Raw genomic sequence first — 12,938 nt, 5'->3', positions numbered from 1 at the left:
TAAAAGTAAACCAGTTGAAATGCATCAGATATAAATGTTACCTTTTCATTAAGGAACACCGGTAGTGTTGTGGTAAGTGTGATTTACTCTATAACCTTTTAACTTTGGAGAAGAGTGAGGACATGGTGGTGTCTGGGTGCATTACTGCTGTGAAAGGGGCCTCATCCAATTAGCTGCAGCCCTGCCACAGTCACAGAAAACTGGCCAATCAATATGCATTAATTAAGCCAAGTTAACAAATTGCGCCCTTGGCAAGAGCTCTGGAAGTAAGAGATATGACTTCTGCCATTGTTTCTAAGGTATCACATTATATATGTTTAGAATGTTTTTACCCATTTTAAGACAAAAAAATAGTATTTAAAGTGTGAAATTAATCAGCATGCCCTGGTGCCCAGTCTAATTCTGTATGCTATTTTATTGAAAACTAGGTATATTATAGTTATTTTTCTCTCCTAATGAACATACTTATATGCAAACATTTTCCATCACTTGGACTCCAACCTCTCTGTTGTTGCTCTCCTCCTCTTTTCTCCCAGGACTCATGATATGTTATGTAGAGAGCTCTACAGCGCAGTGGACATGACTCTCAACCTGAGAAAATGAATTATGAAAACAGGGCTCACAATCATCCACACAAACCTCACTGCAAGATGGATAGGAAATAACTTTGTAAAAGTCGTACTCTGGGGGTTAGGGAGATTCAGCATTAGGTAGTGTGAAATCCTCAAATGTGACTGTTTAATAAAAATAAATGTCCCGGAGTAGTAATGGTCTATACATATAAATACCATCAGTGTCACTTCTGAATTAATTAACATGTAAAAATTACATTTGTGTGTTTTTTTTTTTTACATGATTTATGTGATTTATTACTTTTCATGTTCATTGGTCAGATTTAGGGTAATTGGGTTTAATTTTAATATTACTCATATGGTGTCATGTTTAATTGAATTCACTAGTGCCACTTGAAACTTCTTGGCATATTACAGTGAAATGCACTAAACTTGTACTTACAATAATCACATAATAGCACATAAATAACATCCATGCACATTTAATTAAATATTAGTTGTTTAAGTTTATGGTCACTGATTTTATTTAAAACATGATAAGATGACAATAATTTCCAACTGATTACATTTCTAAACAGTACTGCCTACTTAAAAATATTACTCTAACATCCTTCCAAGCTTTTCATGTTCTGGAAGAGAGATTGTCTTTGTTGGTTGTATTATGCCCTAATCATAATTCTAGTCAATAATGGCAGGCTCCTATACTGTAGTGCCATTCAGTTAGAACAGAGCTACATATAGCATTTTTATATTGCACGCATTATAATATGTGACAGGGAAATACTTTTTTGTTTTTGGTAGTGTCCAAGTGTCTTAATTAGTAACATATCAAATGTCTAAAGTATACTTCTTTAATATTACTTTATTACTGGCTGAAGGTTTATTGGGAAGTCTAATTGTATAAAAGTACATTTTATGAGAATCACTGAGCTGAATAGTTTTTATAGTTTTTATAATGATAAGATGATCTATTGGAGAAAACTAATAAATTACATTCAGTTTAAGGATTAAAATAAGATATTATATACAATATATATTGTTTTCGTTTGCAGTTTACCTCTTAAGCCCATTTAAGCTGTAATCATTATCCTTAGTAAGTAATTATTTGACTTATTTGAACATTATATGACTTAAATGTTTCTCTTTAAGGTACACTAGTTTCATTATATTCTTTTTTCATAATGCTCAAATGTATTAATGTAAAAAATACTAAAAGTAACATGATAAGCATTCATGCAATTTTTTCAATAAATGGAGTGATGCTCCGAAAGAATGCATGCTCTTCTTCTGTAATAATCCTGTTACATACTATAAAGAGCTCATGGGGAAAAGATTTTAGAGACTCCAACTACATGCTAATTACTGGTGCAATAGATTGTTGTGTTGACACCATTATGAGAATTAGCCTCTTGGTAGTAAAAATGATTACATATTACGCGTATATAGTTTTATTTGTATTTTTTATTGTATACGTGTAAAACTATTAATAGTTTATAGCAATAAACTATATATATATATATATAAAAATTATTATTTTTTTTTTTCATAAATATCATAGTGTTTCACATTGTGTGAATCACATTTTACGGTGAAGTTCCCAAAATCGCTGTTAGCAAATGTGAAGAACATTTTATTCAGGCTGCCAAAAACTTTGTTGAATTCTTCATGAAAAACATCTTTAGTGGTCTGTTCTTGAAACCTACTTAAAAATATAAAAAAGGAAGTACTCTCTTGTACACACAAAACATTCTCTCTTTCCTGGGCATAAGAGCAGTTTTTTGGGCCCCCTGAAAACATACAATCTCACAAATGAAGTGCACACACTGCATAAATTAAAGATAATCCTTGGTAAATTATGCAAATATATGCACACAGACACCAGATAATAGAAAATAACTGAAGTTTTCAGATCCTTTTTGTGAATGCAATTAGACGAAATTACTCTTTTTCAAATATATGTATTATTACTTAAAAAGTGCCTAATGTTGATTACATCCCCGTTGTCTGCTTAGTATTAATCTTAATCCTGAATAATGAAAATCCCTTTCTAAATATGTTCAGACACTCCCAGTTTCTGCTCCAGTGTAGCCATTTTTGTCTCACCCTTCTGCTCAGACTGTCTGGCATCACTGTTTGATTTAGTTGTGGTTTAAAAGAAAACCTATTACTATCATGGATACAGGGACAATAAAAGAGAAACCCAAAAGAATGTGATGCCTAAGAAAATGCCCAAAGAGTACAAAACACAAACTTATTCCAAGGCATTTCTCAAACAGTAATATGTATGATAGGATATCTTTTAGAACACAATTAACATATAGAACAGAAAAACTGACTAACACTCCCACATATTTCACAGACCCCCTAAACATTATCTGCAGTATTGTAGTATTTCTTGTTCTTCTAGGGATTCATCAGCTATTCTGCTAGACATACTCACCGGCATGCACGCACACATACACACACACACACACACACACACACACACACACACACACACACACACACACACACACACACACACACACACACACACTTCTGTTATCACGTTTCATGGGTAAAGACTTCATTTTTTCAGGGTCACTGATGATCCACTAGTTGCCATTTTGCTAGCCCATTCGGTTTCACTCAAGTTGAGAGGTCAACAGGTCATTGTTGAGAGAAAGACAGAGAAAGACATAGAGAGAGGGACAGAGAGAGACAGAAAGAGGTCATGGCTAAAAAAAAATGGCATTTAGTTAAACAACTGTGTTTAATTTTTTTTAAATGTTTTTTTCTTCTCATATTAAAGACATATCAGATATATTATACTTGGAGAATAGCTTTTTTTTTGTACTTTCCTTTGTTCTGTTGTAAAATAAAAAAAGCATATATTAGTTTTTTCCGCTACATCATCTGATTTTAGGAGTGTAAACGATATTTGTCCTGTTTTCATTCAACTTTTTTCATAGTAAAGAAAACCTCGGGTTAGCTCAGTCTGTGGGCGGCGCGCGCACATACCCTACTCCGCGTACCGGCTACCGAATCATTTCACTGAATCGATTCTTCTGAACCAATCCGTTAAAGTGATACCTTACTGCAGGCTTTACTGTATATATAACCTTAATGCAAAAATATAGGAGGAAAATAAAGACTAATCATACTTGTTACAGTAGTATTGTAGGTGTAGCTTTGTCCTGATTTTGTCATGGCTAATTATTATATAAAAAATCGAATTCACTAACAAAAAGTTAATATGCCAGGTAAAAGAAACAAGTCACGTTTATGGTTCCTTTTAACTTTTAACTTTTTAATTCTTGGGTGTTTCTGTCATGGATGAAATATATTTTTGCTGTACACAGCCAAGTCAGTAAATCCAAAAAAGGTGTTTAATGGGCACATGTGAAGCAGTAATGAGCATATATCTTGTTCTTGAGGGGTGATTAGCCAAGATTAATAAATGTGTCAAAAGAACAGATGTGAAGTGGTGATTGGGATAAAGGGCCATAAAGCTGAAGTATGTGATTTACACGCTACTTTATAGAAAATAATTAGACATGTGGATGTTATGAATGAAGAAGTTATGTTGACTGTGTTTTTGGATACTTCTGGGGAACTGCCTGGCTTGATTTTTTGCTAAATATTGTCTTTAACTTTGACAGCAAAATACTGGAACCTAAACTTAGTTTATTTATTAACTTGGAATTTTTCGGCAAAAATAAAGCCAGCTAGTTCCATTGAAGTACACACAGCCAACACAGTCTTTATGAGAGGGTACATAAAGACTGTGTGTTGACTATGTTTCTGGGTAGCCATCAGCCATCTGTGTAACGTCTAGATTTTGTTACTTTCCAAACATTCCCTTATCTGCCATCATTATCTTGGAATGCAGAGATTCTTTACAATAATGGTGGTGGAGCACATTCATCATTATTTTCTAAAATGTAGCACATGCTATTCATGTATGTCTGCCTCATTGCCCTCTATCCTGTTCACCACTTCAACCCTTGGCGGTTCTTTTGACACATTTATTACTCTTGACAAATCACCCCTCAAGAACAAGATGTGTTGTGCTCATTACTACTTCAAGTGTGTTCATTTCAACCAAGTGAATTACATCTTTGAATATGTTGACTGGGCTGAGTACCACAAAAACATATTTAATACATGATAGAAACATACAGTAAAAAAATAACATACATTTGGTATCACAAGCGCCTGTAGTAATGTGGTGTGATTTTACTGAAAACGTGTTCTCTAAAAAAAAGGTTAATTCAGGGGGAAGAGTATAAACAATCTCTACATACAGCGAAACAGCTCAGAAAGAGGTTTGACTAGTGAATCGCGTCAAACTCGACCTCCATATTTTGAAAGAGTCAATCTGAAAGAACCGACTCACAGCTAAACCGAGTCGTCGCTCGTATCGGCTCGGACCTGCAAACTGCGCGGAATGGCGTTCGTGTGGACACCGTGACAGGGACGTCAAACTCCTGCATCAAACAAATGTGTTTTTTTAATTGTGTCCGCCCGACTTGGAGCTTCCTGCTTTCTCATTGATCCCGACGGTGTCCCATCACACATTTTGTGCGAGAAGAATATGGAAACACCGGAGAGCAAATGTCTACTTTCGCTGCTCCTGTTAGTCATCTGTCAACTAGGTGTGTATCTGAAGTTTCTATCTTTCTTTACTCTGGTTATGGTTATACAGCGGACCTCCTGTCTGTCTAATGTCCTTTACCACCTAATGTTATAGCTGGACTCCACTGAACCCTGTAGGTTATAACTGTAACATTATAAGTTATTTTAACACTTTGAAGGTAAAGATAAACTTTTTGATATAAATTACATATTACTGATAGGAGTCAAACTCAGACAGAAAAAAAAAATTACCTCTATAAAGTTAAAGTATTTCTTCCTGCCCAATGTAAATGCACTGATTTGTATTTTTGGCAAATAATATAAAAAAAAAAGCAATATAGTGAGTTATTCTGTTACCCAAACTATATCTCACCTGGATCACATATTTATATTTTTTTTACTTCAAATATGAATCTAAAAGCTTTATAGGCCTTATGTATTGTGCATCTTTTAATTGTGCTTTTGTACTTTTTGTATTTTATGATTCGAAGACACAATTAGATACACTACAATACTGCTTAAATAAACTCTCCAGCACCTTTTTTGTGATTGTGCTGCATTATGTGACTTTATGGTAGAAGAAATTGCTTTAATGGCTTTTTAAAGGTCAAGTTCAAGTTCCTTTAAATCACATTGAGGCCTGAAATAAAAGTCATATATATCATATATGTTATTTATCTTATGTCTTGTAATAGATCTGATGTATCGGGTATAGATGTAGAAGTTGACATCTCAAATAGCACTATTTGTGATGGAAAATATTGAGAATTGGTTGATTTTGGTTTTGATGCAGTATAAAAATGACAAATAAGCCATTATTACCTGATCCAAGATGTTTAACAAAAATGGACAAAAGAAAAAAAAGCCTCTGACATTCTGATGTTGTACCAACAGACCTTGTAAAACCAGTAAAAAAACATTTGCTAAAGAGATGCAAAAGTCTTTTTGTACACCAGCTTGTGAGCCTGAGTAACTTTTCTGTTGTGAATTGAATAACAATCAAGGTTTCAGCAGTCTGTGCTCTTTGGAATCTTACCCTGGGACAGTAAGGATGGTGTGTGCTCCAAAAAAGCTCAGCTGTAGCCCTTTACCCTCGGTTCCTTCTTTTTCACCCTATTCAAATTGGTGCTCTCAATAAAGCTTTCTTGAAATCTGTGGCACAAAGAAAGGCTCAACCTTTTGGAACTCATAAGACTTAGTGGAAGAAGAGCGCACGGTCTTATGAATGAAATGTAGACTTTCACACCATCTGTTTTCCCCACTGTGGTGCTATAGATATATTTTCCACCCTTGTACTTATTGGCCACTGTTCTGTTTTTTTTTCCCCCACTGCAAATGCCCCCATCTTGTTGTTGTTTTTTTAACGCTGGGCTTGAGACAGATGGTGACTCTAGGCTGTGAATCTGTCAGTCAAAAAGGCATTTAGGATTCACGAGTTTCCTCCCACATGCCTTGTGTGTGCACCTATGCAGGGCATGTGTCAGTGTGTGTGGAGCCACATGCCCCAATTAGTTGCATGCTCACTGGTTTCAGTAAGACACTGTTTTCCAGTCTCATTTAATATTAGTGTAAAGGTGATTTGCTAATGTAAAAATTTCTATATCACATTTTCTATATTACATTTCCAATAGGCTGCATCCTTTTCAGATGGAACATTAATAGTAAAAAAGTTCTTTTCAACATTTCCCCTCCAGCAAGTCTCTGTCTTTCTTTTTTACTTTCTTGAGCTGGTTAGGTATGCAGACCAACCCAACACAGTCTTTTTGCTGATGAAAAAAAGGGAGCAGATTTCTTCTCAGCAGCAAAGGGGGCATTTTGATGACCAGATTAGTTGGTATTAGCCCCAAGCGTATTCAATCAGGCATGCACAGGGGAACACAGTGGGTCTCTGAGCCATGTCTCTCCTCCACGGGACAGTGAGCGGGCCACAGCTGAATGGATCAGGCAGGCTCCGTACGGGAGCCAAATCCCTATGCTGGACAGCCCAAGGCTCTGGGCCTAGGTCCCCTGGTGAATTATGCTGTCAGCTGCTTGATTTGTTATGTGCCTGGCTGGCAAGAGGCGACCGGTGCTTGCAGGCACACAGTCACACGGAGAGTCAGGCAGGGAGGGGAAGCTCATTGTATATGGCATTTGTGAGCGTGACACTCAGACGGGCCCCTGGTTTGTCTCAGTAGTGATGAAGAAGGATAGAGAGGGGGTACCTTTGTATGTGTGTCTGTGTTTGTGTTTTGTGTGGGTGTATGATTTGTACCCATCATGAGAGTGTCAACTTCCCTGGGACCTTACTGGCTGCCCTGTTTCTGTCTTAGCCAGCAAGACTGGGAGCACCTCCTTTTTAACTTCCTAAAGAATGGCTTTCAAATACTTCTACTCTCAGCACCTTCTTCTTACATCTCCACCTCACACTTTGCAAGCATTTGTTTCTCTTCCCCTTTCCTCCCTTATTTAGTATTCTTTTTCTGTTGTCTTCCAAACTGAAATCCTTTAAAATTGACTGTCTCGAACCTTCAGTCTTTTCTTGATACCAAAACATATTTTTCTTTAGCGCTTCATTGTTTCACGTATGCTTCAGTCCTTTGACCTTATGTGATTTTCCGATTTCTCATTTCCTGTGCCCTATTTAGCTACATACCATGCCCATCTATCTTCTCCTTTCCTGAGGCTCTGTACTGTCACATGTCCCTTTTTTGTTTCGATCTCTTTCACTCGTGTTCTCAGTATCTTCATCATGATGTTTGTGGTGTTACAGGCTCTGCTGGTGCCCTGGTACTTCTTTGCCAGCAGGGTCATTGGCCCTGACTAGCCACTTAATTAATGTCGGCAGAGCAGAGCCATCTCAAAGGCCAGCTCACATCAGCAATTTGAGAAAAAAACAGGAGTCCTGTTGAATGGCTGGTAAAGAAGCACCGAGCTCTCCTTCTTCTTCTTTTAAAAATCTGGAGGTGTGTGGTCTGGAAGTGTCTCAGATATTGATGGTCCCTGATTGAGACAAGAATACCAATGAAAGAAGTGGAAGTTAACCAAAAAGCCTGTATGATAACAAAAAGAATGTGGCAGATTCTCAGTCTTTAGGCACATAAATCAGAAACGTATACTATGTTAAATTTAAATAAAAAAATAATTACAAGGTCCATTTCAGTGTCACTAACTGAATAGTAGGAAAACGTTATTTCTTAGCAGATGCTTTATTATAGCATGGGTTGACTTTTTCCACTATAAAGAGCCAAAGGATTAAGATAATTCATTTACTGAATGCAAGTGCTGAATGTTTTAAAATAAAGCTCAGCTATCTTTGTTACCTGTATTGTTTATTCTTTCTTTAACCCCTTTCAACATGGTGCATATTTTAGATCAAGCATTTGTAATGATCTTTGTTGTCTCTTTGGGGTAATGGATGCTTACCACATTAACAACACACCTACCAGTCTCATTCTACTGAACATCCTGTTTTGCTTGTTCTCAGTGCTTTTGACATGCCAGTGGACATGTGATGCAGTATGTAGGCTGGAAGCCTGACAAACTTGACCATCTCGTACGGTAAAAGCTTTATCCTCTGTTTGCTTGGTTGGGGTACACAGCAAACAGAAGATGACAGTAAACAGTAAACCTCACACATGATATTCACTGGATTATGTTGGCTACAAATTTATAGTCTTATCTGAAAGCATATCCAACTCATTAAAACCCATAATGCACTGTAATAGGCAGCCAGTGATTTAGTTACCGTATTGACTATAAGCCGCTACATTTTTCCCACATTTTGAACCCCGCGGCTTAAACAACGAAGCGGCTTATTTATGAATTTTTCCTGGGTTTTTCCCGGTTTCACAAACTTCAAGCCAAAAAACTGAACCCCATAACATTAGACCAATGAAATTTCCGAACGGAAACGAAAAAAACACACCTCACCTGTGTTCTGAGCTGCACGGCATTGGGAGAAAAAACGTTTTTTTTTTTTTTTTACGCACGACGATGCCAAATGAAAAATTCCCGAGAGAAATAGTTGTGAAAGGAAGAAGAAAGACAGTGAACAATGACTTTCTTGATAGGCTACTGTTTAGATACAAGCCGTTGTAACACGTTGAGTCTGGGTGAAGGGAGAGCTCGCTAACTCCAGTTGCAACAGAAATCATAGAAGCACAGACAGGTTTCCAAAACTCTTGCTTTTTTATTTTTCTTGGCAACAGCGTTACGGGTTAGTCAAAAAAAAACTTATAAATGAGCATCAGAAAATAATAAGGACATATTCCTCGGCCTTGCACACATGCAGTAATACCGAAAAAATGTGGCGGCAGGCTATTCCCAAAATATCGCTCTGCTCTTGAAGGAGCCACAACATATTTCACCCGTTACACCGTGTAACAGACACTGTCTTTCGTTAAAGCCTGTGTAAAGTTCATTAGTTTCAATGTAGACATGTGTGCGGCTTATTTATGTTCAAAATAAAAATCTTTGTCAAATTCAGTGGGTGTGGCTTATATATGGGTGCGCTTAATAGCCCGGAAATTACGGTATATACTTTTGCTGATATACACAATACTAATAATGCATTTTCATTCATTTTTAATTATTTTGTAAATGTTGCTATATACAGTATACTGTATACTGTATATGCATGTGCTTGCAGTGGTGTTTATGTGACAAAATATCACGTTTGATACATACAAAAAACATGGTCTCCAGAGTGCTCCAGATTCTGAAATGCAGAAAAGCATGAATAGAAGTATACATATCATCACTCTGTCCACTAGCTACACTATCTGAGCAAATGTATTTGGACACTTGATTATGGACACCATTATTCCCCCTATGTTCCCATTTCAAAAATATTAACACAAAGTATTCCTCATAACAATTCTTCACTTCTTTGAATGTTTTTTACTAGATTTACTAGATTTTGTGTGGCTGTTGGGATTTATGTTCATTCAGGCACAAGACTATTAGTGAGGTCAGGCACTGATGTTGGATGACTAAAAAACTAAAATCTTAATGCCACTTTCTAGACAGTGATGTGCGTTCAGTAGTTTGCAGGTAGCTGTTAAGTTCAGGTGCCCACATACTTTTAGACATATAGTGTATATGATTAGAATAATAAATAACGTTGACATGTCTAAATGGTTGTCATAATGAACATCTCACTGTGATGTACGGCATGCCACACATTTGGTTATTATAGAAAATGCAGAGTTCTAATTTGATTGGGTATCTCCTGTCACACGTCTTAAAAAATAATTAATCTAGATCCCACATCTTTTTACAGTTGTCCCGCTCAGCACCAGATTATTTCCAGTATTTCCAGTATTGGCGGTTAAAAAATACAATAAGTACACAGTATTTATTGCTACAATATTATACTTACACTTAGCTCCACAATAATAAAAAAGAGCCATTTTACAACAATGAGAACATTCAATATTGTACATTCTAAGTAAAAAGTCAAGCTTGGATAAGCAGCAAGATTGGGCCAATAAACTTCCCTCAGTCTGGAAATAGTGTGGTAGTGTGAATCAGTGAATTGATTCCTTTTAGGGATGGTCAAGGCAAAGCCTGCCCAGAGTGCACAGCACAGCCACTATTTCTTCTGGTGAGAATCTGTGCCCTTTTCAATTAGGATAGCACTCCAAATAGCTACTCGCCTGGGTACTCAATGCCATCAAAGAAATAATGGGAGATTTCCAGTCTTTTAATGAGTCTGCTTCTTAGTTCATTCTGTCTGCACTGTATAGTCCAGGGAAAACCACTGTGGCTTAAAGCAGATGAAAAGCAATTACAAGCAAACTCTCAATCCCTCACTATTGTTTCTCTCTTTCTCCTTTAATGGTTTTGAATATTTTACATCTGGGCCTAAAATGTTAAATGAATCACAATCCTCAGAAACTATACACTTTTTGGCAGAAAGTTTGTTGGGATTTAGCAAATGATAAGTAATTGCTTGATCACACATTTAAAATATGTTGCGACAGTATTTTTGAGACTAATTAGGGATGATTATCTGTGCTGTTAGTTTGTAGAAGTGTCCTAAACTTTCAGGCCAAATGTCCAAAATTCTGTCTAATATCCAAAATAAATAAGTTCAATATTTAAATCTACATATATGCTAACCAAGCAGCAATCACTTTTAAGAAACTTTTAATCACAATTACCTTTAATCAGTTTTAAGTTAAATAGTTGGAATTTCCGGACTATAACGCGCACCCATATATAAGCCGCGCCTACTGAATTTGACAAAGATTTTTTTTTAAACATAAATAAGCCGCACCTGTCTATAAGCCGCAGGCTGAAAAGTTAATTAGTTTCAGGCTGAAACTAATGAATTCTACACAGGATTTGATGAAAGACAGTGTCTGTTACACGGTGTAACCGGTGAAATATGTTGTGGCTCCTTTAAGAGCAGAGCGGCATTTTGGGAATAGCCTGCCGCCGCATTTTTCCGCTATTACTGCATGTGTGCAAGACCGAGGAATATGTCCTTATTATTTTCTGATGCTCATTTCTAAGTTTCATTGACTAACCTGTAACGCTGTTGCCAAGAAAATAAAAAAAGCACGAGTTTTGGAAACCTGTCTGTGCCTAAATGATTTCTGTTGCAACTGGCGTTAGCGAGCTATCCCTTGACTCAGACTTAATGCATTACAACGGCTTGTATCTAAACAGTAGCCTACCAAGAAAGTCATTGTTCACTGTCTTCCTCCTTCCTTTCACAACTATTTCTCTTGGGAGAAAAAAAAAGATTTTTCTCCTGATGCTGTGCAGCTCAGAACACAGGTGAGGTGCGTTTTTTTTCGTTTCCGTTCAGAAATTTCATTGGTCTAATGTTATAGGTTCAGTTTTTTGGCTTGAAGTTTGTGAAACCGGGAAAAACCCAGGAAAAATTCATAAATAAGTCGCTTTGTTGTTTAAGCCGCGGGGTTTAAAACGTGGGATAAAAGTAGCGGCTTATAGTCCAAAGAATGCGGTAATTCCTGGTAAAATTGACTGAACTGTTGTGTGCTGGTGGTCACTAAACTTTCTATTTGATGTCTTTAATTAATCTAATTTGATTGTTGTAGAGAGTATTAAACAACATTAATAGGTTAATACAAGAAAAGAACCAAAACCCAATGAGAGACAGTTTTAGGGTTTTACATTCTGATTTCTTTGCTATTTACAGCAAACCTTTGTAAGAAATGCAGCCAGTATGTCATAGAATTAGTCTGGGAACACAACTAGCTTACCTCAAGCTCCTCAGAGATGATTGAATTGTTCTTCTATTTCTGTACAGTGTGCAGGTACACACACTTCAGAATGAATTCTTAAAATATCACAAATGTAGAACAGTTTTTTTTAGCACAGATATGGTGGATAAGATAACTTTGCAGAATAAACTTATAGTTCAATTTAAAAATGTAATATGCTACACTCTTTTTTCTAATGTGCTGAATTTGTGTAATTAGTATTTTATATACAACCCTCTTCTTATTTTAATCTTTCATTTATAATATACAATTTTTAATCAACTGAGTAAGTGTACAATTTTAAGGAAAAATGTAAAGGAAAAGGAACATTTTTATTTTGAATTAGATACCTGCAACATGTTTCCAGAAAGTTGGGACAGACAACAAAAGGCTGAAAAAGTAAGTGTTACTAAAAAGAAACTAATGAGCAAGTAATGAGATTATTGGCATCAGGTCATTAACATGACTAATTATAAAAAGAGTATCTTAGAAGGCAGAATACCTCAGATTTTTTTTACATCAAATTGTGAAG

General features: G+C 36.3%; 1 protein-coding gene across 4 annotated transcripts in view; it reads left to right on the top strand.

Annotated features, from left to right (window-relative positions):
• Nucleotides 1-4,943: 4,943 nt before the first annotated feature.
• The window catches only part of ptprz1a (protein tyrosine phosphatase receptor type Z1a), a 49,316-nt gene continuing 41,321 nt past the window's right edge, over nt 4,944-12,938 (top strand). For all 4 annotated transcript variants that reach the window (XM_083545961.1, XM_083545963.1, XM_083545962.1 and 1 more), the window contains exon 1: nt 4,944-5,209. In XM_083545961.1, the coding sequence (XP_083402087.1) occupies nt 5,149-5,209 (61 nt within the window). In that variant the 5' untranslated portion in view covers nt 4,944-5,148. The remainder of the gene's footprint in view (nt 5,210-12,938) is intronic.

The sequence above is a fragment of the Silurus aristotelis genome, assembly GCF_946808225.1.
Source record: "Silurus aristotelis genome assembly, chromosome: 7".
In the NCBI taxonomy this organism is placed as follows: Eukaryota; Metazoa; Chordata; class Actinopteri; order Siluriformes; family Siluridae; genus Silurus; species Silurus aristotelis.
This window is presented reverse-complemented; position numbering and strand designations above follow the sequence as displayed.